Source organism: Ilyonectria robusta (assembly GCF_021365365.1).
Source record: "Ilyonectria robusta strain PMI_751 chromosome Unknown BGZ61scaffold_14, whole genome shotgun sequence".
Taxonomy (NCBI): Eukaryota; Fungi; Ascomycota; class Sordariomycetes; order Hypocreales; family Nectriaceae; genus Ilyonectria; species Ilyonectria robusta.
In genome coordinates, this window is record NW_025764448.1 from 432,766 (window position 1) to 456,535 (window position 23,770).

General features: G+C 48.8%; 10 protein-coding genes across 10 annotated transcripts; 6 read left to right on the plus strand and 4 right to left on the minus strand.

Annotated features, from left to right (window-relative positions):
- Window positions 1-757: 757 nt before the first annotated feature.
- On the plus strand, window positions 758-2,509 carry BGZ61DRAFT_276769 (uncharacterized protein; the record flags this gene model as incomplete). The annotated part of the gene is made up of 1 exon (XM_046238410.1): window positions 758-2,509. A coding segment is annotated over one exon (1,752 nt), but the record flags the coding sequence as incomplete, so codon positions are not given.
- Window positions 2,510-3,517: 1,008 nt separating this feature from the next.
- On the plus strand, window positions 3,518-4,598 carry BGZ61DRAFT_479864 (Alpha/Beta hydrolase protein; the record flags this gene model as incomplete). The annotated part of the gene is made up of 3 exons (XM_046249134.1): window positions 3,518-3,547; window positions 3,597-3,977; window positions 4,038-4,598. The coding sequence occupies 3 exons, from the start codon at window positions 3,518-3,520 to the stop codon at window positions 4,596-4,598; spliced, it is 972 nt and encodes a 323-aa protein (XP_046102290.1).
- Window positions 4,599-4,701: 103 nt separating this feature from the next.
- BGZ61DRAFT_589820 (uncharacterized protein) lies at window positions 4,702-6,176 on the minus strand. Its single transcript, XM_046256597.1, has 2 exons — window positions 6,022-6,176; window positions 4,702-5,961 (listed from the first exon to the last, which is right to left on the minus strand). Exons 1-2 carry the CDS (start codon window positions 6,136-6,138, stop codon window positions 4,777-4,779), a joined length of 1,302 nt encoding a protein of 433 aa, XP_046102291.1. The 5' UTR covers window positions 6,139-6,176; the 3' UTR covers window positions 4,702-4,776.
- Window positions 6,177-7,015: 839 nt separating this feature from the next.
- BGZ61DRAFT_355840 (uncharacterized protein) lies at window positions 7,016-8,254 on the plus strand (the record flags this gene model as incomplete). Its single annotated transcript, XM_046240747.1, has 6 exons — window positions 7,016-7,049; window positions 7,098-7,168; window positions 7,221-7,423; window positions 7,476-7,560; window positions 7,613-7,901; window positions 7,995-8,254. 6 exons carry the CDS (start codon window positions 7,016-7,018, stop codon window positions 8,252-8,254), a joined length of 942 nt encoding a protein of 313 aa, XP_046102292.1.
- Window positions 8,255-8,516: 262 nt separating this feature from the next.
- BGZ61DRAFT_356540 (major facilitator superfamily domain-containing protein) lies at window positions 8,517-10,132 on the minus strand (the record flags this gene model as incomplete). The annotated part of the gene is made up of 5 exons (XM_046240798.1): window positions 8,517-8,678; window positions 8,726-9,209; window positions 9,265-9,418; window positions 9,467-9,867; window positions 9,942-10,132. The coding sequence occupies 5 exons, from the start codon at window positions 10,130-10,132 to the stop codon at window positions 8,517-8,519; spliced, it is 1,392 nt and encodes a 463-aa protein (XP_046102293.1).
- A 546-nt stretch (window positions 10,133-10,678) lies between these two features.
- On the plus strand, window positions 10,679-12,134 carry BGZ61DRAFT_355875 (uncharacterized protein; the record flags this gene model as incomplete). Its single annotated transcript, XM_046240749.1, has 5 exons — window positions 10,679-11,028; window positions 11,078-11,175; window positions 11,242-11,535; window positions 11,664-11,911; window positions 11,982-12,134. 5 exons carry the CDS (start codon window positions 10,679-10,681, stop codon window positions 12,132-12,134), a joined length of 1,143 nt encoding a protein of 380 aa, XP_046102294.1.
- A 123-nt stretch (window positions 12,135-12,257) lies between these two features.
- BGZ61DRAFT_495369 (general substrate transporter) lies at window positions 12,258-14,273 on the minus strand (the record flags this gene model as incomplete). Its single annotated transcript, XM_046250867.1, has 7 exons — window positions 12,258-12,385; window positions 12,433-12,663; window positions 12,713-13,305; window positions 13,373-13,490; window positions 13,574-13,717; window positions 13,828-14,007; window positions 14,060-14,273. 7 exons carry the CDS (start codon window positions 14,271-14,273, stop codon window positions 12,258-12,260), a joined length of 1,608 nt encoding a protein of 535 aa, XP_046102295.1.
- Window positions 14,274-16,388: 2,115 nt separating this feature from the next.
- BGZ61DRAFT_479870 (uncharacterized protein) lies at window positions 16,389-16,709 on the plus strand (the record flags this gene model as incomplete). Its single annotated transcript, XM_046249135.1, has 1 exon — window positions 16,389-16,709. The coding sequence occupies one exon, from the start codon at window positions 16,389-16,391 to the stop codon at window positions 16,707-16,709; it is 321 nt and encodes a 106-aa protein (XP_046102296.1).
- A 1,118-nt stretch (window positions 16,710-17,827) lies between these two features.
- On the plus strand, window positions 17,828-19,328 carry BGZ61DRAFT_356520 (uncharacterized protein; the record flags this gene model as incomplete). Its single annotated transcript, XM_046240794.1, has 3 exons — window positions 17,828-18,237; window positions 18,444-18,525; window positions 18,660-19,328. 3 exons carry the CDS (start codon window positions 17,828-17,830, stop codon window positions 19,326-19,328), a joined length of 1,161 nt encoding a protein of 386 aa, XP_046102297.1.
- Window positions 19,329-20,256: 928 nt separating this feature from the next.
- On the minus strand, window positions 20,257-21,497 carry BGZ61DRAFT_454936 (heterokaryon incompatibility protein). The gene is made up of 2 exons (XM_046246304.1): window positions 20,589-21,497; window positions 20,257-20,515 (listed from the first exon to the last, which is right to left on the minus strand). Exons 1-2 carry the CDS (start codon window positions 21,474-21,476, stop codon window positions 20,390-20,392), a joined length of 1,014 nt encoding a protein of 337 aa, XP_046102298.1. The 5' UTR covers window positions 21,477-21,497; the 3' UTR covers window positions 20,257-20,389.
- Window positions 21,498-23,770: the final 2,273 nt, after the last annotated feature.

Sequence of the window (23,770 nt, forward strand, 5' to 3'; positions counted from 1 at the left end):
GCGCAATTGGAAGAATATGCTTGTAGCTGCGTATATACCATCGGCTGAAGCTGCTGCTTGACATCCGAAGTCACTCACCGATGGATTGGATTCAATGGGGTGTAGGGGCTCAAGCAGCAGCTAGCACTCCGGAATTGTCCCATCATATCATTCCTAGTGTGCCAAAGAAAAAGCAATACCTTCAATGCCTATCGGGCTATGTAACTGGATGAGTCCAACCACTGAGAGAGTTGTGTAGTCGCCTTCGACTTAGGACAGCTGCTCCCGAAATTCCACCCACTTCGGAAGCTTTCGGCACTAGAAACGTTTTCGGACTGGTGGTGGTCACAAGTCGGGTCTCGGGCGGTACATGTGCCACCCGTCACCCGATATTGGTTCCGAAATACGAAAACCGGGAGTGTCAAATGGATTCATTATCATTTGGCCTATGATTCTCTTCAAGCATCGACATCGGTCCTATACCAGTACCTGAGTAGTCGATTCCAAGATGTCCACTGGTTATATCACGCATGTATGAAGTGTATTCAATGGGACACATCTTTGGAGGGAATCCGTCCCGTTCAGTAGCAATATTATTTTTGTAGCGAAGCAATGACTAGTCATGTACCCCGCCTCCTCCCCGCAATCTGGATCTTTACTCTCCCCGCTTTGATGGCCGAGGATATTCATCCCAGCTCAACCCCAGGTTTCCCCCACAGGTTCTGGCCTGGGTATACTCGTTTCAATATCCATCCTGGAATCTTCACCTCTGTGCGATATGTCGACAACGAGAGTGAGCAACAATGGTCGACGTCGATGCACCAGAGCCTGTGATAATTGCAAGCGGCGCAAAGAGCGATGCAATGGTCTCCAGCCATGCCAACGCTGCGTGGAAAGAAAAGTCCACCAAGACTGCAGCATCTCCCAGCCAGCGTCCAAGTCGCAATTAAATCGCGCCCCAGATCCCGAACCAGTGGAATCTAGGCAGTCCGTCGAACAAAATGTTCGCCCAGCGCAAGAGAGAAGATTACCGTACTTGGGCAATAGAACCCGCCGTTTTTTGTCACCAAGACCGGTCAAAGATGCACGAGAGAAGTACATATCTGCCGGAGATGCGTCGAATATGGCGTTTCTGGATCGGATATGGCGCATCGCCCAGGCCGATCTTGGACATGGAGCTTTGGCCGACAACCCACCACAAAGCGACGAGGCAGAAACGCATTGCATTGGCGATCAAAATCTCATTGAGCTTGCGACAAATCCGCCATCAAAACCGAAGCTTGAAGATGCAAACTATCTCCTCGGATGGTACCAACTGGTCGCGAGTTGCGTCCTCGATATCTTTGACGCAACAGAGCTGAGCGAGGGTTTGATTCGGTGGTTGGACAGCCCCCCAGAGCAGCTTGACGCGGCAACCGCATCTTACTATCTTGTTCTGGCTATTGGTGCACAGTCATGCCCCGATGACAGAGACGAACTTGCCGAGAGATATTTCGGCTACGGTCGATATGTGACTTTGACGGCTCTTACAGAAGACCCGAGCCTCTCGACTATCACATGCTGTTCTCTCATCACCATGTATCTCCTAGCTGGGTCTCGCATGAATCCCGCTTTCATGTATCTTGGACTTGCAGTCCGAGCGGCATATGCGTTGGGCCTCCATAGACGGGACATATCAGCGCTCTACTCCCCGTCAGAATACCGACACCGGGAGCGTCTTTGGAAAACTATGCGAGTCCTCGACCTCTTCCTAAGCGCGTCGCTGGGTCGGCCGCCCTCCACTTCCGAAACTCGCGATACGGCGGCCAAAGACAATTACTCAGCATCGAATGACCTTTGTTTAATATTTGAACACATCCTGACAAGGGTTTACGCAAATCGCACCGTCTCTCCGGAAGCTCTGAGCGGCATTAGTGATCTCCATCGTGGATGGACTGGTCGTTTCCTCGGCGGGCTCGAGACTGATGGTATCCAAGTCGACGAACACCTCCACACGCAAATGGGGCAAATGCCCAATATTGGTCTAATTCACCTAAAAGAGGCTTACTACTGGACTATTATGCTACTATCTCAGCCATTTCTTGTCGAGATGGTGTCCGCGCACACTGCCAAGGAGAAGAGTTATTGTGACGCGTCAAACAGAGAGCGGACCTCGTCGACCTTGTCTTTGCCCAGAGAGATTCTCGCCCAAGCATGTGTGGACTCCGCCATACGAACCATCGACCTGACTGAGATTTTTCTCTCTAGCAAGCACCCGCTAAAAAGGCTACCCTTTGTTGTCAACTCTGTGTTCGTCTCTGCCCTGGTACTATGCCTCGCACTCTTTGGCGACCTAGATCAGTCATTCCCACTGGAGCGCAGCCTAAAGAATGCTCAAAGTCTGCTCCAGCATTTCGCCAGTCATGATTCTGCAACGAAGAAACATGTTTTGATCGTTGATGGTCTTCGGGAAGCTTGCGATACCTACATTGAGCTCCGGGCTCGTCGCAGAATGGAACGCCAAATTCACGTCATCGGCGGTCTATTTGGCACTCTTCACAATGAGGCGCCTAGAGGCATTTGGAGACACAGCCAAATGGACACTCGAGACCATGGAGGGACCATGATGAGTTATGAACCGGCCGCTAAAGCAACATTTCCCCTCATATTTCATAATATAGCTAGCGATGCAAACTCGGGCGTCTTGTTCATACTAGATGGAACTGAGGACGTTGTTCCTCCTCCCATAGTATCGCAGGAGACAGACCTCGGGATACAAAGAGAGAATAATGAAAATGGCTCCAACGATGTTGATCTTTTTCCGGGATTGCCTGGTTCAAGTTGCAATCCTGAATCCTGGTTATCGCTTTTACCAGAGCTTGATGAAAATTCAACTGGGCTTGGAGGACTAGAAGAGTATGAGTATCAGATGATTCCAGGAGCGGAAGGGCTTGGTGTTTTATATCATGAAAGTTTGTAGCGAAATGATTCCAGCCTCCTTGATATTATTGTTGCTGATTCTTTCCTCAGCGTGTCTTGAGGTAATACGCAAACGGTGTCTTTCTCGGGAGGTTGATGAATATAAACTCAAAGAGTAATCTAGATGACCAAATTCCCGTCAGCCGATAAAGGCACAAAGACAGTATAAACCTACCTTTGAGTGGCCAAATAGGGCCATCGACTCATCAGAACTAGTTCCCGGTGGCTGTTAGCACCGGATCGGATACATCGGTTACCCATCGGAAGTCAATAGCATTTCCGATACTAGTTTCGCGCCGCCGCCGGTTTCCGATACGTCTAATCAAACGGTGATATGCTATTGCCTGGCTTGACTCTCGGCAAATTCTCCGACGCCCGTCTCCGATCCAGATGTTCCGAGGCGACGGGTTCAGCTAGGAACCTGGGTTCACGACAATTATATCAAGGACTTCCAATCCCAATTTTGTATCAATAAAAAAACAGTTCTAACAATCCTACCAAAAGTTCATTTCCCAAAGCAACCCGTTACCTCCGTACCGGCCGAATCGAGCTTGTAATTCTCCGGGATATAAACTTAGTCATGCCAGCGTACGCTGATTCTTGGCTGAAGGTTCGTTCATATATGATCTTATTCTAGAGTTATCTCTGATATGATATAGGTCGAGGAGGGTTTGGGTGGTGTTAGGCCGGAACTGACCGGCAGTGCAGAGAGCATGCGAGCCCAATTTGCTGGACTTATGGCCGCTCTGGAGCCTCGCTACCCCCCTGCTTCTGGTGCTGTTAAGACGGATGATATCAAGCTCGATAATATTATCGGTCGTGTTTACATACCCGTCAGTTTGAATGCTAAGCGACCCCTTCCGATTGGTGTGTACTTCCCACCTGGTGGCCTCGTTATTGGGAGATCCATATCGGACGAGGTACTATGCCGTACATTGGCGGAGAAGGCCAAAACCATTCTGGTTTGTGTACAATACAGACTTTCCCCAGAATACAAGGCGCCTATTCATCTTCAAGATTCAGTTCGGGCAGTCGAGTGGGTACGTTAACGGATCATTACTTGGCACTTTATTTGCATTGCTAACCACATATCTTGCCAGATGCACAAGAACGCATCCACACTTGGCGGTGATTGTATGAGAATGTACACTATCGGTACTTCGGCCGGAGCGGGACTCGCTTTGGCTGTAACACGACAAATATTTCTGGGGCTGTCCGATGCACCGCGAGATGCCATAAAGGGCATTGTATCCTTTTGCCCACCGACGCTACATCCAGATTTTATTCCACAAATCTACCAAGAAACACACTCGTCCTACAGTGAGCACGATGAGGATGTTCCAATTATCAATGGAAGTACAATGAGGCGCTTCCACAAGCTCTCTGGACTTGATTCTACGAACGAGGATTACTTCATTGCTCTAAGTCGACAAGATCATGCACGGTTTCCACCAACATACATCGCGACTTGCGAGCTCGACCCACTAAGGGACGATGGGAAAGTTTTAGCAACATCTCTTCGAGATTCTGGAGTTCGGGTTAAAACAGACCATTATGAAGGGATGCCCCATTGTTTCTGGATCTTTCCGGATATCCCAGAAGGTGCAGACTTCATGGAAAACGCGGTAACGGGAGTTCGATGGGTGATAGAGCAGTGTTGACGCAACAATGTTGATTATTAAATCCGTAAAGATCTCAGTCGAATACTTTGTCAAAATGATTTTTGTTTGAAAATGAAGGTTATAATGTCTCTCTGAGAAACATGGAAAGGTGCATGTGGGAGCCTGACCGCCCCGGTGTCAAGGATCAAATTGATATCCAGCCAGTTACTAGATGGCTCTATAGCAAATGCTGGTCGTACAAATCCAACACTTCCAAAGGCCATTGTAGCCAAGCTCGATGAGCTTGATCTAGCTCACCGTCTATACCGTGGATGATGTGGCGCGGCCAACCCGAAAAGAACCAAACATCCTCCGTGGTTTTCATCAAAAGTGCAAAATATGCGAAGATGACTAAAGAAAGCGGTCGAAGGGTTTGCAGCCGGGCAACAAATCCATCCTTGAGGTAATACATCCAGGTGAAAATCACCTGGTTATTGACGTCGCCTTGATAGTTACCATCCGTACCACCCCATGTTGCCTCGTAACATGTCCACAGGACATCGAGCGCTTCCAGGTCCAACGCGAAATCTGGATCTTTAGATGCGACAATCGCATCGCGGAGTTGTTGAAAGTGGTCCATCCAGTCAAGCCGTGGAAGCCCACGAGTAACGGCAGCTGGTTCATCAGCCTGTTCAGGCCCTCTTGAAAGACCCTGGAGTAGTCCGGAACAAACAACACTGCTCCCAGCTGTCGAAAGGATAGACTTGACTCCCTTTTGGAGCTGATACCATATCGCAGGTCCCGTTGTATTGAAGAGCAGAAATTCGCCGGGGAGAGGTCCTCGGGCGAAGGTGTTGAAACATACAAACGTGGCGCCCGCAAATATGGCCTGGCAGTTGTTCATATCTACACGGGGCAAGAAAGCAGCAAGGGCCCTGAGCCCAATGGAACAGAACCGGTCTGCCAGGGCATGATAGTGGGTTTTCTTTTGTGGTTCAAGATGTGCCAGGTGCAGCGCACCAAAGCCGTGAATAAAGTCGAGGAGGAAAGGATATGCGAAACCCAGCTGCGGAACCTTAACACGCATGACAATATCAGCATTGGAGCCTATTTTCTTTGGGTCGTCTGTCCAGCTGAGATAGTGATGAAGGCATTCGTATGTCTCGAGCGAGTCTTCGGAGTAGCTTAGGTATGAATCCGGCATGCGAGTAAGGCTGAGGGGAGGTGCCGATGCTACATCATCGCTGTGCGAGGGTCTTTCTGGCCACATCCTCCTTGGCCGGCCACGTCGTCTCTGGACGCGGGGGCCATTGCTAACGAGGAAAACGGGCGATGTTGGTGGCCCAACAGACTGCACTGTGGAGTAGTGACACTCGATTTCGAACTGAAGACAGTTCCCGCACCCTGGTTTGGCTTCATCGCACTGGATGCAGCATCATGGTCAACATGACTCGGCCTAGACCACTGGAGACTGTTTGCTCACCTTGACCCTCCGCAGCTTGCAATTCCCGCAGCCGTTGCGTGACTTGCGATGCGGCCTCCTTGACGCTTTGGCCTGAGGTGGCGGTGAAGAGGCTTTGTCTATGAGTGACGCGTTCATGGCGACTGTGATTGTGAGAGAATACGCAAAACTTCTACATTGGGCCATTGGTACGAGGGTGAAATCGACATTCGGGCTCCCTTAATAATAATGCCGGCAAAGTCCCCACAATAACGCGATTTAGTCGAGGCTAGCAAATGCGGACGCTCCGATATGGGGAAAGGTCTGGTACTCGGCAATGTGCTTGATGTACCTTGGCACAACCTCGAGATGATGAACAAGAGGAATTGGAACCGAATTACGTCTTGTTTTGTCGTCTGGTTGGCAAATGTTCCTGATCAGCCACACAATCTTGAAGCCATGCGAACGACAGGACCCTACACTCTCACCACGCCGTCTAGCCGGCTGCAGTACCGCAATTCTAGCTACTGAGTGCGAGACAATAGTACCTACAAGACATCCCTGATTGACTGGACTTGGGGATTAACAGTGCAACCTCCTTCCGCCGACATTTGGGTCAGATACTGTGTGGGCCGATCATGTTCACAATAATCAATGCCCGGCCCTCCCGGCTTCTGTCTGTGCTAATCCCAATGTGGTATATTTCCGTATACAACTTGGCGTGCTTCAACTTGATTGGCCTAGGTTCCTCTCAATCATTCCAGGTGAGGACAATTGAATGATGTCGGTACCCAAGATCTGAATACTTCCTGGTATTCCTCTGCCTCGGGTTCTTTGTAGCCTCCGAGGCTAAAGAATACGAATTATGCCCAGAATCAGCCCACTATGCCTGTACCTCCTGCCCCAAACCTCGCTCTATATAAGACGGATCAGTTCATCCAGGGGATGGAGACTCTACCCACCACTCGTTCACACCTACTTACATTTCACATCACCGAAACAACACCACCGGCACCAGAATCGACTGAATCACGCAATGGTCAAAGTCGTCGTTGCTGGAGCCACAGGAGGTGGTGCACCCAAACCCCTTCTCATATATCATTATTAACACTCTATAGTCGTGGCTCGGGAGGTCATCGATAAAATCATCGCCAAGAACAAACATGACGTTGTTGGCCTAAGTCGCAATGTAAGGCTTTATCCACTATTTACCTTGTGGGCTTGTTTTTAACGCGTGCCAGGTGGTCACAGAGTCTGGAGACGACGGTATCAAGTGGGTACAGGTTGATTACCAGAGCCAAGACTCCCTTGTCAAGGTTCTGGAGGGTGCGGACACTGTCCTGTGCTTCTTCTCGGGTACCTCGATGGCCGATACGCAGAAGAACATCATCGATGCGGCAATCAAGGCTGGTGTTCGCCGATTTGCACCATCCGAATGGGGAACGTGAGTGACTGCTTGAAGAATCATGACGCTAGCGGTTGTACTTACGTGGGAGCAGCAAGAGCAATGGCGGTGTGGCATTCTACGCATTCAAAGACGAGGTCCGAGCCTATCTGGAGAAAGTGAATGCGGAGAAAAAAGTCCGTCCTTGGTATCTTTGATGTCATCATACAGTACTAACGCACTGCTCAGGTTCTCGAATATACCCTATTCCAGACAGGTCTCTTCACGGACTATTTTGGCCACCCCTACGGGACTACCAGACATCTGAAGCCGATTCAGATGTACGTCGACTTTAACAACCGTCGAGCAATAGCGGTGGGTGACGGAGACTCCCCCATTACGCTCACGACAGTCAACGACATAGCTTCTGTGGTCACAGAGGCCATCGACTATCTTGGGGAGTGGCCTGTGATCGGTGGCATATCGGGAACCCAGACAACAGTTGGTGGATTGATTCGCCTTGGAGAGAAGCTTAGAGGTACGTTTACTCCACTTCCCATATCTTCATGTTGTGCCATGTCTTCAAGGCCCATACCTGCTACATGAGTTTAGTTTCTTACGGAAATGGTAGGCGACTTTACTGTGGACAAACTGGCTCTTGAGGATCTCGAAGCAGGCGAGCTCAAGAGCTCCTGGTACCCACTCATCGATCATCACAGCGTTCCGGAAGATCTTCGCCATCAAATGTCCAAGGGAGCAACTATTGAGTTTGTGCGAGCTGGTGCTATGGGTACTTGGAGCGTTTCGGATGAATGGAACCGACTGCTTCCGGGTTATCGCTTCACGAGCGCAGAGGAATACCTCACGAAGGTCTGGGAAGGAAAGCCGTAAGAACTGAACCTCTTTTCGGACCACAGCGCATATACACGTTGAGGTAATATGTGAAAAATACTGGACATTATGTGCGGGAATTTTGTCAAGAGGTTAGGGTGCTCTAGTACACACATACGCAGAGGGGGGAGTAAAGGCTCAACAGCAAAAAAACAAAACAAGTATTATTCTGAGGATAAGTGATGCAAGCCATAATATTCATGCAAGGTTGACTCAAATGCTGGTAAACTGTCACTTGTCCTCTCAATAAACAGGCAATATATCAACCACTTTCTTGTTTTGTCACCACATTGATGTCATCTTCTGTCTCATGCTCCTCCCTCACAACGCCGATATACTCGACACCAATCTTCCGAACAACGAGATAAGCTGGGACCACAGCCACGCCCCAGATTCCAAAGTTTATTCCCAATGCCGTGATGAGCTGCGATTCGTTAGATAGCGACAAGATAAATTTGTTTGAACACTTACGGGTGTTGAAGTCGAGCTAATTCCAGAGGAAATGCACTGGCCGGCACTTTCAAGAGCTCTGACGTAGCTGGTAAGTCTGGGAATATCCGCTGGTTCCTTGGCCAAACTTCCAATGAGCCAGTAGGCGTGGTTGTAGGTCAGAACCCAGTTTACTTGCCAGAGGATATAGAGGGCCCAACCACGCCCGAAGCCATCATCCACCCAATCGAGCCCGGGCGGACTAGACGTATATTCGCGCTGGATTATAGTCCCCCAAATCCAAAAGCCTCCAATCAGTGTCATCATGACAATAAAAGAGCCCGCGGCTCTAGTATTGGTAGAGAACTTTGCCCAATCTAAGAATGTGCCTAGAACAAGCGAGGCAACAATCTGGGCCAAGGCCGCAACGAGAGAGGCAAGAGCGCGAGCTCGAACGGAAAAATACAATGATACGTATGATCCGATGTAAGGAAGGCACCAGTTAATGTAGAGAAAGTAAGGAGTTCTAAGAGAGTGTTAGCATAAGCCCATTAAAATATTTCCACTATCGGTAGGCGTACAGGAGAAGGATCTCTTTCCGAATCATGACTCTTCCCAAAGCCTTGAGTTCCGCAAAATCCGAGATGCGTTCGGATAGATGTACTCGGGTTCCATTCCTACGGCGAACTTTCTCGGGGGGTGAAAGCAGAAACGAAAATGCAGGGCCGAGACACTCTGTTGACAATATTAGCTGATGTTCATATCTGCCCGGTTTGTACTCACGAAGAACCACAAACACAATATATGTTCGCCAATCCAACTTCCCAGTCCTTTTGCCTTTAGCATTAAAGGCCAGGTTGATAATTCCGCCAAGGATTCCACCGCTATTCCGAAAGCAAAGCCAGTAAGCAAGATATTTTCCTCTCTTTTCTGGTTCAGGATAGCTGAGCATGATGGCACCCTCGGCGGCCCAGAAGAGGCCAGCAGTGATACCACATGCCGCCGAGCCGACATAAATGAACCACTCAACTCCGTATCTGTTGTTGGTATACAACGCGGCTGAGTAGAGTACATATCCCGTAGTCCCGAAAATCAGCGTGTTCCTGAGACCAAATCTATTGGCCACAATACTGCCTGTGAGACAGGTTATCGTCATGAGCGAAAACAGCACCGCGTTTCCAGCCCTGCAAGTAAAATCTCAATCAGAAACTGCCTTATCAACTAGGAAGTCTGGGTTCAACTTGAGGGGAGTTCTCACATGACAAGGAACGGGGTTTGCTGGCCCCCGGCTCCTACAGAGTTCATAGCGTTCCATAACCCTGGAGCAGCAAACGCAGAAATTCCTACAACAGTGGCCTGGAAGAATACACCTCTGAACCAATTGTATTTAGGTGCATAATCACTCTCGGGGCTGTCACCGACGGTCAATGCAGACGGCACGGCGTGCATCGGTTTGTGGCTGGGCTCCGCCATGACGAAGTATACCGGTATGTCTTCTTCGACTAACCAGGTTTAATAAAACCTCTTAGGGATAAGGTCTTCAACGGCCGGACGCGAGTCATATATAATGATATCCATTTTGTTTAAATCCCATCCCTCCCAGCATGCCCCTCTATCACGCCATTTCCACACGCTTACACGATGAAGTGAATATTGAGGGAATCACGCAATCAAGGCCACCGCCTTGGCAGCCCTTACCAACCAGCCACTATGTGGTATCGACATCCATAAAAAGTGCGCAGATCATAGTACTACTTACTCAGGCTGTATCCACTATCTGTACATATTCTTATCAGTGTAGATGATGTCTCTTGGATTGAGATTAGTGCACTCCATCTACGTTACATGGAAAGGCATCCCACAAGGCACGTCATTGATTACCCACATCACGTCTTCTCCCCTCATTCCATTTCGAGGTCCGATTGTCAATAATAGGTGCTCTCACATTCTCTGTCTCTTTTGTACAAGAAAGCAATGCCCTTTCATTTCAATACCATGGTATCTCACGTCACCTTCGAGGAATTCGCCTTTGCCGGTCGGAAAACCACCGATGATTTTGGGTTTGGTTGGAGTGCACCGTTCCCGCTGGCTCTGAAGACAGTAGCCTCACCTCAGACATCCCTTGGCGATTTCGTCAGTGCCATCAAGGAATTCTCGGCCTCTGGAAAACTCTTTGAGCTCGTCAAACGACATGGAGGGGCTGTTTTAATTCGCGGGCTTCCCATCAAAAGCCCACAGGACTATAGCGAAATCGCCCATGCATTTGGATTCAGGGCACATGAGGAGGTTGGAAGACCTCCAATGCGAACTGTGTTGGCGAAAAATATAAAAACAGCTAATGAGGGGTGAGTCTTTTTATTCTTACAAACGCAACCGATTAACCGAACTCTTAAGGCCCCCTGAACTGCCAATTTGGCCTCACAATGAATACGGCTGGTCAACAATCAATCCAGCTTGGCTGACCTTCTCTGCCCTTATCCCAGCGCAAACAGGTAAGTGGATGTGGATGTGGATGCATCTTGCTAGCCTCAGACTGTTTGAACTGATCAATTTTTGAGGTGGTGAAACTCCCATCAACTCCGGTATTCAACTGGCCGCTGAGATAAAGCGACAGGCGCCGGAGTTTTACGACAAATTGTTGAAGAAAGGGATCCGCTATGTATACAGGTATGGCACAGAGAACGTGGTATCTACGACAGGCACGAGCGTCTTCGGTGCATATGGACAGCATGTACTGCCAACAGATGATGAAAAGACAGCAAGACAGAAGATTGAGGACGAGGTGAGACGACACAGCAATGTGTTCGAGTGGAATGAGGACGGAAGCTTGACAGTGACCCACACTACACCATGTAAGCGTGTTTATGCTTCATCTCTTTTATAATCCTTTATCTTATTTATAATCCTTTATTTCTTTTATGGCACTTTATTTCTTTCACAACAATTCATTTCTCTCACGCTCAACTGACATGTCGACTAGTGATCAGAATTCATCAAGCTACTGGCCTTGCAACGTGGTTTGGAAACGTCACGAGCGCTTGGGGCCGCAGCACGCATCATGGAGCGACAGAGCCTCCTTATAGGGGAGATGACAACTCTTACCATCCTCCTCCCAAATATGGCGATGGCGAGGACATTGAGAAGAACTACTTAGACCTCGCACTTTCCATCGCGGAGTCTTCACAGGTTTTGGTGAAATGGGAGCAGGGTGATCTGGTTTTACTTGATGTAAGACATACTTTCATCTACACCGGGAAACATTCCCCAGTCTGAATAAACTAACACTAATACGAAATAGAACTATGCGGTCCTGCATTCTCGGTCTGCTTGGAAGGGTGAGCGACAGGTTCTCGCGGCACTGTGGGACCAAGGCAGCAGAGTTGATGACTATGATGAGGGAAAGGAGATTCTGAAGCGTAGCCCATGTAGGCCGATTGTGAATCACGATTGATAGTGAATATTTTTGATTCAAAGGCGCAATACTGTCCATAAATACTAAATCGACGTAAAATCAGAAAAGGGAAGCTCAAAGCAAAAACTTGAAGAAACGCTGAAGACTGGTTGACATGATATCTTAAACCTTGCTGGAGTGGGCGGGTGCAATATCGTCAATGTGCGTTGACGTTCCTGGCATATCCTCGTGATGGACGACCTTTTCGACCGCAATAACAGCACGGTCTGAAAGTTCCTTGCTCTCGAATACTATAATGACGTTAGTTATGTGCGGGTCAGAAGCGGGGGGTACCTACGGAAAGCCAATTCTTCCAGGGTGCGCCCAGATGTCTCAGGAAAAAAGATGAAGATAAATACAATTTCAAAGCCGAGCCAGCAGCAATAGCTAATCAGGTACCTCCAGGAAGCACCGTCAAGGCCAATTGGGTTGACAAAGGTGGTGAAGAAGCCAGCCATGCGACCGAACAGCTGGAACAGAGCGATTCCGCGACTTCGTTCTGCGTAAGGCCATAACTCGACAAGATAGGCTAGTCATCGTTAGCAAGAGGCAAAATACAATTGTATCAGGCTGCTTACTGTATGTCAGGGCATTGTATCCGATGTTATAAGCGGGGCTGTAGAGGAAAATGAAGACAATCACTGCCCAGCCTGCAGCTTTGTTCTCTCCACCGGCATCTCTTGCTGTAACGGCGCGTTCCATGGATACTGTCCAACAGATATAGACAGTCAAGAGTGCTGCAGCGCATGTGAGGTACATGGTTCTTCGCTTGAAACGTCGAACAACCAAAGCAACCAAAAATGCACCAACCAAAGACCAGCAAGCGTTGACGAGGTTGACCTTTTGCTTGACAACACTATCAGACCAGCCGATCATCTCAAGCAGGTCACCAAGATAATACGAAATCAGTGTGTTTCCTGACCACTGAGTAAAAAGGCCCAGGAATGATGTGATCAACGCGCGTCGTCTCATGCCAGCGGTGCCCAGGAGGTCCATCCAGGATCGCCTTGAAGCCTCGAATTCAATCTTCAAAGTCGCGTCGATCTGCGCCATCTCTGCACTTACGAACTCAGAGCTCGAATCACCTTCCGCGTGGTACTTGATGAGAATCTCACGGGCTTCTTCGCTCATGTCTCGAGAAACCAGCCAACGTGGGCTCTCTGGGAGAAAACTATCAAAGTCAGTTCAGACTCAATCCCACTGGCCTAGTCCTCCAATAACGAATGCCGTTCACATACAAGACGAAGGTTATTTGTAGGAGTGAAGGACAGATCTGCAGCAAGGACGGGATGCGCCATCCCCAGTCGCTTAAGATGGTGTTCGTCCCGAAGCAGATGCCAGCAGCAGTGATTTGCCCTGATGTTTATCAGCGCATGCCTTAGATTTTGCGGAGAGGCCAATTCTATTAAATCAACGAACTTGGGAACATAGGGACGTACCGAAAAAGTAGGACACGTTAAATAGCGATGTCATAATAGGGCGTTCTTTGGGATATGCCAACTCGCCGATCAGACTGCTGCCTGCAACAATACATGTGGGAATGCCGAAACCCAAAATCATTCTGGCAACAATGTACATGCCCACTAAGAAAATGAGTATTCGGTTTCCAAGACCCCCTAAGGCTTAGGCGTAGGCTTTTATGGCTTTTGCATTCAAAACTTCCTAGCCCCCTAAGGCTTTGTGTGCAACTTACCGTGTTGGGAGAAGCCCTGGATAAGAGCGCCGAGTATCATGACGAGACTTCCAAGGAAAATGCTCCATCTTCGTCCGAATTTGTCGTTTACGATTGGGACCAGAGGCAATGACAGAATTGCTCCCAATGAGTACGCAGCTGCGATTATTCCCTGAAGGCTCCCCTGAGGGTGTCCAAAATCTGGGCGTCCGCGGGGATTAGCTAGGTACTCCGCAGGAAGACAAGGAAAAACCGTACTCTTTCCAGTAATCCGATAGCTGCAAGGCGTTAATGAGCTGCGAATCGAATCCTGATGTCAATTCAACTCCCATGCATGTTGGGAAAAGAAGAAGATAGAGAATGCGCAGATTAGGCTTCTTGTACCATGGTACGGAGTCCTTCTCTACAATGTCGGTGAGGACAGCATCGGAAACACCAGTCTCCTTTTGGCGAGAAATGAAGCCCATTCTGTCTCTTCAATATTGGCTCAGAGGGTACGAGAAGGAGTACCATTCACATTCACATTCCAGAATCATGGGGAACCATGCCCATCTTATAAGCTATCGAGTAATTGACGCATCCACCCTGCTTAAACTTAAATAACAGCTGGTGTGCGAAGACCCGTGACGCGGTTCGCGGGGAAATCTTCCGTCGTAAAGCCATTTAGCCGTCCAGCCGGGACGACGTTCGAATAAGATCTGACCAAAGAGCATGTCGAGGTTTGCGGGGGAAGAAGTTGAGATGCGGGGTGGCCGGTCGCTAATGTAACATCGCGTGAAACAGAATCGATGGTTCGGGGATTTTTCCATGGCGATCACCTGGCTTCCGGGAACATGATCCGGTTGTGAGAAACGGGACCCTTGGACGGCAGAATGCACGCATCCCACCCCAGTTCTGTAGTCAGGACATTGGCCGACAGTACAGACATAAACAGTGAGGTTTAGCTAATGGCAATAGTTGATAGGGCTAAGCTTAGGCTTGATGTGTATGTGCTTACTACGAGGCATCTCTCACAGGGGCGTTCCGTCCACATCTTACTACGCGCTAGAATTATTTGACCGGGATTCTCACCATAGAACATAGCCGGCTGCTGATCTCTCCCGTCTAACCGGAATGCCGTGTCTTGGCACATCAATTGCGAACTACCTAGGTTGTAGTGGCTCTATTTTAAGCTTAAATCTAGAAGCGACGCTGCTTCGTCATCTGGTCGCGAAAGGTTTGCGGAATGGGAAATGGTAGAGCCATTAAGAATCTATGGTAACTTGCACCTGGACTTTATTCCTGGAGCTGACTTGTTTATCAGCGGTATTTTCCTCAACCCCTAGGTCCGGAGAAACTGCACTAATTTCTGACTGGACAGCCACCACTGCGTTGAGCCAGTCGGGGCCATCTCCACAGCTGCATGTAAAAGCTCGATATTGCTGGGTTGGCAGAAAGAAAAAGGCGGCCAAGACGTAGTGGCGCCCTGCCGCAGAAGAAGGCAGACGCCAACCATAAGCTCTTGATATGGCGGTTTGATGGGGATAAGAAAATATCTCCGAGAATTCCAGTTGGGAAAGGCAAGAAATAACTCGGATTGTTTGGCCCGGTCTGCAGAAGCACTCTATTAAGTCATTATGGAGAGTTTTTGATGGACATTATGGACATGGGCTGTGGTCCAAGCCAACAGTTATATGCTCAGCTTAACAGGACTCCAACACAATGACAGGTTTAACAAGCACGGATTAACAGTCACCAAATGTCAGACAGCCTGATAGGGACTGTTGGAATCTGACCTGTTATATAACTGACGATCTTACGATATCTGGAACGGCTTCCAGGCCGGCTGCTAGGAATCCGGTCTGGACCAAGTCCCAGGGCTCCGGCAGGTAGGTCTTCCGGCCTCAGACCTCCGGACCTCGGGCCCGGAGGCCCCCGGAGGCCCCCGGAGGCCGACCTCATCCTCATCTATAAAGACCGATCCCTAGCCCTTCGATAGATAGAGAAATCAAGCAATTCCATCGTCACTAAAGCTGTCTTATCCAATCCATCCTTTGTCTGATACCAAGCAGTCAAGACCGGCAAATGCTTTAAGCAGATTTAGCATTCTCTCTTGCGAATCTTCATCCTGGGATTGGGACAGGGGTTCTTGTAGCATCCTCAAAAGCAGCGGGATGATTCTAGGAGAGTGTTTTACTTATGCACTTTATATCAAGAGGTTAGGGTGCCCTAGTACACACATACCCAGAGGGGGGACTAGAAGCTCAACAGTAAAAAGAAAACACCAACAATAGTATCAACAATAATGCAGTTTATATAGACGAGGTCCCCCTTGCTTCTCTTTCCATAACAACAATAACCGCAACAGCAGCAAATAAAAAAAATAAGTATAATTCACCTTGCTTCTGTTTATTTGGTCTTGTATTGCACTCATGCACGGTATTTATCTTATTGTGGTTTACTGCTTGCCAGCCCTCGTAATATAAATCAATAGACTTTGACCCGAAGTGGAAGCTGGACCTTTTTTGGGGGGCCGACTCTACGTTCTGGCCGCGTAGTCTCGCCCAGGGCTGGGCGGTTTCGGGCACGCATCACCATCTTCCATGCCCGCCGCCAACAGCGGTCCTTCTTGCGCCTTTACCTGCTGGGCCTGGTCTCCAGGCGGGTCTAGCGGGAGCCCCTTAGCCACCAACAGCAAATCATCCGGAGATCGCGTGGATTTAAATGCCCAGAGCTTCGACGCGACCTACCCGCTATGTGCCGTTTGCAGTTTGAGTAATAATTCTTATTATTCTTGTTATTCTTATTATTCTTATTATTCTTATTATTCTTATTATTCTTATTATTCTTATTATTCTTATTATTCTTATTATTCTTATTATTCTTATTATTCTTATTATTCTTATTATTCTTATTATTCTTAATAAATTATTAAATTATTTTCTTTTTAATTTATAATTATCAGCTTGTTAAAATTCTAAACTATTTATTTACTTGTAAAGTTATTAGCAGTATTATCTTAAAGTCCTCTATTTATTTTAACTTACTATCACTTGATTATACTTATTCTGTATATATTCCACTTATCTGAATAGCTGCTATTGTATATTTTGTCTATAGGAAAGTGCTATTTCTGTCTAGTTTAGAAATTGCTGGGTAAAATTGTTGACTAGTTTTAAATCCGATTTCCGCTTTCTATGCCTACGCCGCTGGTAGTAAAAGCCACTATCCGTACGCTTGGGCGGCGTCGTCATTACTCAAAGTCCATCCATGACTCCTTCTCTAAGCTTCGGTAGATAGGAGTGGCAGTAATGTGCTCACCACGTTTTCGGATCTTCCATCAATACCATGATGGCGAATTTGCTGTAGAAAAAGAAAAGACAGGCATAATATCTTTTTTGGCTCGCCTCGTAGTAACTGTATGAGCTAGCAAAAGGGTGAAGAATTTAACATGAGATATTTAGTGTATAGATATTACTCATCACCACACGACTAGTTGACGTTTCACAGTTGTCCTAAGCGTTGTATTCAAAATACCGGTTGGCATACAATCAGGGGTATAAGGGAGTGCCTGAGGTCTATATTAACCTTGCTCGCCGTATTACTGCCGCGGCCTATATCGCCGCCACTCACGCTCGGCTTTGTGAACTCTCGCTGGCTCACCATTGGCCGTGCTGGAAGCGGTGAGCTCATACTGTAGCGTGGTGGAGCTTGAGGTCGCATGTCGGCATAAAAACCTTGACGTGAAAATCTTGAAATACCCTGATGATCTCGCGAGTAAACTTTGTCAAGTCGCAGCTATCAAAACTGCTCCCTCCCCCTTCCACTCAGTCCAATATAATCCCAGACAAGATATTCCATCATCAACAAGCCGTTCCATCGTCAACACGCCGTTCCATCGTCAACACGCCATTCCATCGTCAACACGCCGTTCCATCATCAACACGCCGTTCCATCTAATCCATCCTGTTGATAACCTCGAGACCAATCCCTCTCGTCAACGAATCAACATCTGAAAATTACAAAAGCTTCAGCCGCAATTATGCCAAACTGGTCTTCCTTGCCGACGGAGATTCGCATCATGATTCTGGAGCTGCTTACCCAGCATCAGCGTCTATGCATGTACGCCACTGTCTCCAAAGAATGGCAGATTATGATCGAAAAGAAAACGTTCCACCGGCTGAAGTTGAAACAATCATGCCTGGACGACTTCGAGCGGCTGGTAAAACGACAACGCGGGTTAGTTAGGCATGTTTGGCTAAACATAGAGCTTAAACGGTATACCTGTCGTTGTTGCCGACAGTGGGAGTCGATGACATGGACGCATCAAAATAACAAAATCATCGTCCCAGCTATTGCAAAGCTCTTTTCCATTTTAAGCACCTGGAAGCCAGCAAAGGAAGGTCTGACGCTGGAACTGAATGCATACTCGCCCAGTGACCCAGAACACTGGTTCAAGAATTGTTACTTCGGCGCCTCGGGTGAAGATGAAATCCTCGGATCTGAATACCCGTCGCAGGATAATACAGCCGGAATCCACGATCCAGAACATGGCTGGAGAGACGGTGTGCAGGTTTCTGCAAATAGTGGCGCCATACGACGGCCTTACGCGCAGATCTCGATAAAGTTCCAGGACGAGCTACCCCAAGTGAAAGCAGTCACAAAATTTCTTCTTCGCCGGCAATGTCGTCGTCAATGGGCACCCGCTACCTTATGGTATCTATGGTCAAAACTCCCTCGGTTAGAAGATATTGTTTATGAGCCATGGCAACTATTCGAAAAAGATGTCCAGGATGCTATATGGGAACGAGGTATGTTGGCACATTTACGTCCAAGGGATTTCTAGTGGCTAACTATATACAGATTACCAAGAGATGATCGATAAGCACCTACCAAAGCGTCTCAAAAGACTATCGGTATTTGAAGATTTCAACGAAAACTATCTCGCTCTATTCCAGGCCCAACCAAGTGACATCCCTGAGATTGACCCAGATAGAGTCCGTATTACGACTCCAGCGGTTTGTGTGGCACTCGCAGCGAGAAGCCTCAAGCTCGAGCAACTATCCGTCTCCTTCATAGCTGACGCCCAGTACTTCTTTGAGGCACGCCAGCCGCAATGGCGATGGAATCACCTCCAGTCGCTTGCACTAACGTCGCGGCTGATGAGCCCCGAGTCCTTCCATCTACAAATTACCTGCATGTTACGAAATGCTGGCAAGGCGGCATTTTTCATGCCGAGACTGGAGGTCATGACCTTGTGGAATAGCATCGAGGGGGAAGCTTGCGCATTCATATATCGCAAAATGGATGGCTCAATTACTTGGCGGGGGACATGGGAGTTCAAGCTAGAGCATACTGTTTTGAAAGTTTGGAAAAGGGCAGTACACGAGTATGGTCGACATGAATTTCGAGTTGAGACTCAACTGCTGGATTGTGAGATTCGGTCTCATGGAGACGCTATCTATCACTTGGGTTTGCAGTCTGTAATTGATTCTCTATCTATGCGGCAAATACAGAGGGAGAATTCAAAGGGTCGCTATTAGTTTTAACTACTCTCAATGTATGTTCACGCTACAGCTCAGATTTGAAAGAATTTAAACGTATTAATAATGCCTAGACAAATCTCGCTCAATTGTGTAATTTTAAGTAAATATTCACGAGCTGCTGGATCTCGGCTGTGGGAAATCCGCCATGCCGAACACGGGAAAACCTAGCAAAGATTGCCATTCGTGTCGTTCTCGGCGCGTCAAGGTCAGTTGATGTGTTGGGATGCCAGCTTGAACAGCTCTCATCACAAAGCCCTCTATAACACGCCCTTCTTTCTTTTACCCGGTACCTGGCGGATGTCTTCTAATCAGGAACTCCTCCCTCTCTATTTCTTCCCACCCGACATCTAACGCATGGCCACAGTGCGACCTTGCGAAGCCGGCCTGTCGAGAGATGCTTCAAATATGGAGTGCCGTGTCCTGGGTACCGCACCGAGCAGGAGCTCGTCTTTCGCAACCTCGACCCCACCAGGATTAAGAAACGCAAGAAGCGAAGCCAGCAAGGGACGGTCGTCGCAAGATTGCCACGGAGTCTTGCCGATGTTGCGGAAGAATGCGCCGCTGGGGTCGCACTCAATAACAGATAGAATGGGCAGCCTGCTATCTTTAGGAACATTCATTAGCGCCTCACTGCTCTCGTGGCTTGGAATGTGAATGATCTGGGCAAAATAGGGACTTAGCAGGCAAATTCCTTCGCAACCTTGGCCCCAGCCGGTGTCTTACCTCCAAGAAGTAACAGGTAAGTCTTTCTTTCAGATTCATGAGCTGAGTGCCAATTTGCAATATGCTGGACAGAATTTGATGCTGTTGAGAGCCGTGAATCCCCTCTGAGTGAATCTCTCAATCTCAAAATGCGGTCATCCACGTCTTGGGCCACAAACACGGATCCCGGCGTCTAAACCTTGCTGGGCATAAGGTGTATGCATGCGTATCAACACGACTCTGAGAAGTCAATATTACTATTAATGCGTCCTTAAATATCATAACGCCATACGGCTGTAAACTCCAATCACGCCAGAATAATGCATACGTTGCACGTTGCACCGCCCATCAATATACTATCCAGGAGGCCGCGGCAAGTTCTCGGAGGAGCTTGAATCCCGGCTCGGTTTCTCTTTCGCGTACTCATCCAAAAGTTTCTGTGCTGTTTCTAGTGGCACAGAGGCGACTTCGGCCCTTAGATGCTATTCATAAACAAGTCAGTAACGAATTCCGTACACAGTGGTATCTCAATGGTCCAATCTGCAAGCGACTTACCCCTGGGAAGACATCTGAAGAGTAGAACTTGAACTCCTCCATCAATCTATACAGCGACAACACCTGCCTCCATGGTACCAGCGTATCGCCCACTAAGAAAGTCGGAAACGAAGCTGTCGCAATCTCCTCGACGATCCAGTGCCGTTGGAAGTACGGGCGATTCATTAACTCCACGCACCCCAGCCAGTGCGGCATCAAGAACGGCGGCTCACCGTTCGGTCCCACGGCCCACATGTGCTGTATTGATTTTGTCCATGCATGCGTTGGCGAGTAGTCTTCGGGATGGCTCTTCCGGTGGCTTTGCTCACCCCAGTATGGCGGCATGGCCTCTTCGATCTCCTCCATGGTTGATATCGTGATGTCAGTGTGCTCGGTCTTCTCGCCTAACCAGCCGACGACGAGATCAGCGTAACCGTAAATGTACTTTCTGTCGCTCGGCTGTTTCGTCGTCTCCCACTCATCGTTCTGATTGACGCAGAGAAAGTCGAGCCAGACACGCAGAACCCCTGGCCGGCTGAGTTCGCCATCCCGCAAGTGCGAGCTATTCGACGCGAATAAATGCTTCAGCCAACGTGGGACGCTGTGCAAACGACTGGCCGGCATGCGCTGGCAGCGCTGTAGGATTCCGGGATAGAAGACGGCGCGCATGTATCGCAGGGCCAATGCGAGATGCGCCGTGATGGTGACCGGGCGGCCGCCAGCGAAGATGGTTTCTGTCTCAGCCGGGTCGCCGTAGAGGGACGAGAGGGCGATGTACTCCAGTTCCTTGGAGTGGGGGACGGTGACGAGGCGGCATTTGATGGGATCGTCGAGGTTGTGCGACGGCTGGATCTCGAGCAGGCGAATCTCGCGGGTTGAGGGGCTGAGACGCTTGTATGCGATGGCCATTTTGGAATCCGGCAGCGTGGCAGGGACGGAAGATGCAAAACAAACTGGGGCAGGGAAGAGGTGCAAATTTATATTAAACGGCGTCCACCCCTGACACCAAGGGTGCATTCCTAACCAAGGAAGGGATGCTGTGGCGTTATAATATGAGGCCTGGGCTCGCAGGCATATCTCGCAATGACGGATCACACCCTCTAATTAGCGCAATCTGAGTCCATTGCGGGCGCTTCTGATTTGTAGCTGTCCCCGAGTCAGCGCAGTTAACTTTCAACTACTGCGGCTCTTGAGCAGTTCTGGGGCTAGCGATGTCCTAGATCCAACCGCATCGTGAGAGGGTTTTAGCGTGGGCTACCCCGCTTGATGATTGTGGTACTGGGTACTTTGTCGGGTTCATTCTGGAACACAGCACGGCTGCTACTTAAAGAGACTGAGAGGAATCCCCGGACAAGTAGCTGTGGTAGTCCAGGCGCTGATTTACATCGGCGTGGTAACTCGTCTGAGTTGTTCAGCACCGGTGGAAACGCAAAATTTCAGCGGCGTAATCAACATATACGGGTAACTTTAGACATAAGCTTTATATCTGTAAGAAAATAGCTCCGCCTCTCTCGACGCTATCGGCAACGCGCTGGCTGTCTGTCTCCACAGCGTAGTCCCCGAATGACATGCAGACGCCTTCGTGAAACTCGAACACCTCAACCCGACGGGATCTTACCAGGATCGGATGGCTCAATCGGTCGTGGGGGGCGGGGTGCAGGGGTGCCCTGGGCCGGGTATGAAGGTGATGGAGGCGACCTGTGGGAGTAACGGCTCATCGATGGCATTTGTCTGCGCAGTAAAAGGCTACAAGCTACGAGTTGCTTCCTGTGGTGCCTCTTAGTTCCAAAATAGGGCACTATGAGCGCCTTCGGCGCCGCTGTTGATTTAATCCAGAGCCCCTCCGGACAGGTTACAGCGGACCTCATGCCCAGAATGACGGAGCATACAAAGGACATTAGTCAAGAGGGGGACTGCTACTTAGCGGACCAGTTTAATAACTATAACTTATTCTCTGGCTATTCACAGCTTGGCTATAAGCTGTTAGAGCATTTTTGCAGGGGTGATTAACTGCTTCTGTGGCGCTGTAGGCGCAGCTGGCATAGTCATAGGCGTGGCCAAAGTCATAGAATCGAGGTTGCCGCAGGTCCGAATTCTCATCCTTGAACCTGCATCAGCACCAACTATTACAGATGGCCGCTACGGAACATACACGGTCGAGGGTATAGGACTCGGGTTCGTCCCGCCACTTCTCGACTGGGAGCTATACGACGAAGCCCACTCGATCCACGAGGCCGAGGCGCGTGCCATGTGCCGCCGCCTAGCGAAGGAGGAGTATCGGTCGGTATTTCCACGGGTCTGAATGTTGTCGCTGCGATCCAGCTGGTGAGGGAACGGGTCCGGGCAGGGCGGTCGTCACTATAACTTGTGATATTGGTCCAAGGTACATGGATGGAGATCTGCACGACGATGGCCTCTCTTTTCTACGATGTGAGCGAGCGTTCTTTTCCGATGTTGGTTGTATGCGTTACATATTTGCTTGTGGTGACCGGCACTTCCCAGATCTCTCCCTTGCGAACTTTGCAACCAACTCCTCTAGATCATAAGATTGGGGGCAAGAGGGGTTATTGTAGCATTCTTAAAAGCAGCGGGATGGTGGAAATAGCGGTTTCTCCTAATGGGACGGGTGGCGGGCCACACGTATAGGGGAGGCCGGGAGGACGGGTCGAACACGGGCAGGACGAGAGTCATCGGGCGACGGCAAATCTCAAATCTCAACAGGAGGGCAGAGGATTTCGAAACAATACTGCGCTGGATTCCCTAGAGCGAACGAATAGTGTTAAACACAGTTTTATCCACAATTCAAGTCTTTCATATCTAATACATACTACTATAATAACTAAATATCAAGCTGCTTAATAGTGCTCTACTATAATAGTAGATTTAATAGATAAGAATTAACAGTTAGTAAGCGGTTAAAACTAGCAGAACTTGTTGTTTGCACAGCCATCAGTTAACTGGGAGCTCCAATGGCCAACACCACGACCATGGCTGTCATTCGAAGCAAAATTTTCAAAATGTAAGTTCAATCATTCTATCATCATCGCTGATCGTTCTATGTCTATAATGATCCCAGATATCCTCTAGAAAAGCAACCTAGAAGCCGCGGGCGTATACTCAAATTTACTCCGACGAAAATGTGCGTCGCGCAAAAATCATTCTTCATGAAACAAACGAGGACGTCGACGAAGAATCCTCAACTT

Coding starts and splice junctions, on each gene's coding strand:
- BGZ61DRAFT_589820 (XM_046256597.1), bottom strand. CDS start 6,138: ATGAACGCGTCACTCATAGACAAAGCCTCTTCACCGCCACCTCAGGCC. Junction 5,962..6,021: donor GCAAGCTGCGGAGGGTCAAG/GTGAGCAAACAG, acceptor TGCTGCATCCAG/TGCGATGAAGCCAAACCAGG.
- BGZ61DRAFT_454936 (XM_046246304.1), bottom strand. CDS start 21,476: ATGGCCATCGCATACAAGCGTCTCAGCCCCTCAACCCGCGAGATTCGC. Junction 20,516..20,588: donor CTTCAGATGTCTTCCCAGGG/GTAAGTCGCTTG, acceptor GTTTATGAATAG/CATCTAAGGGCCGAAGTCGC.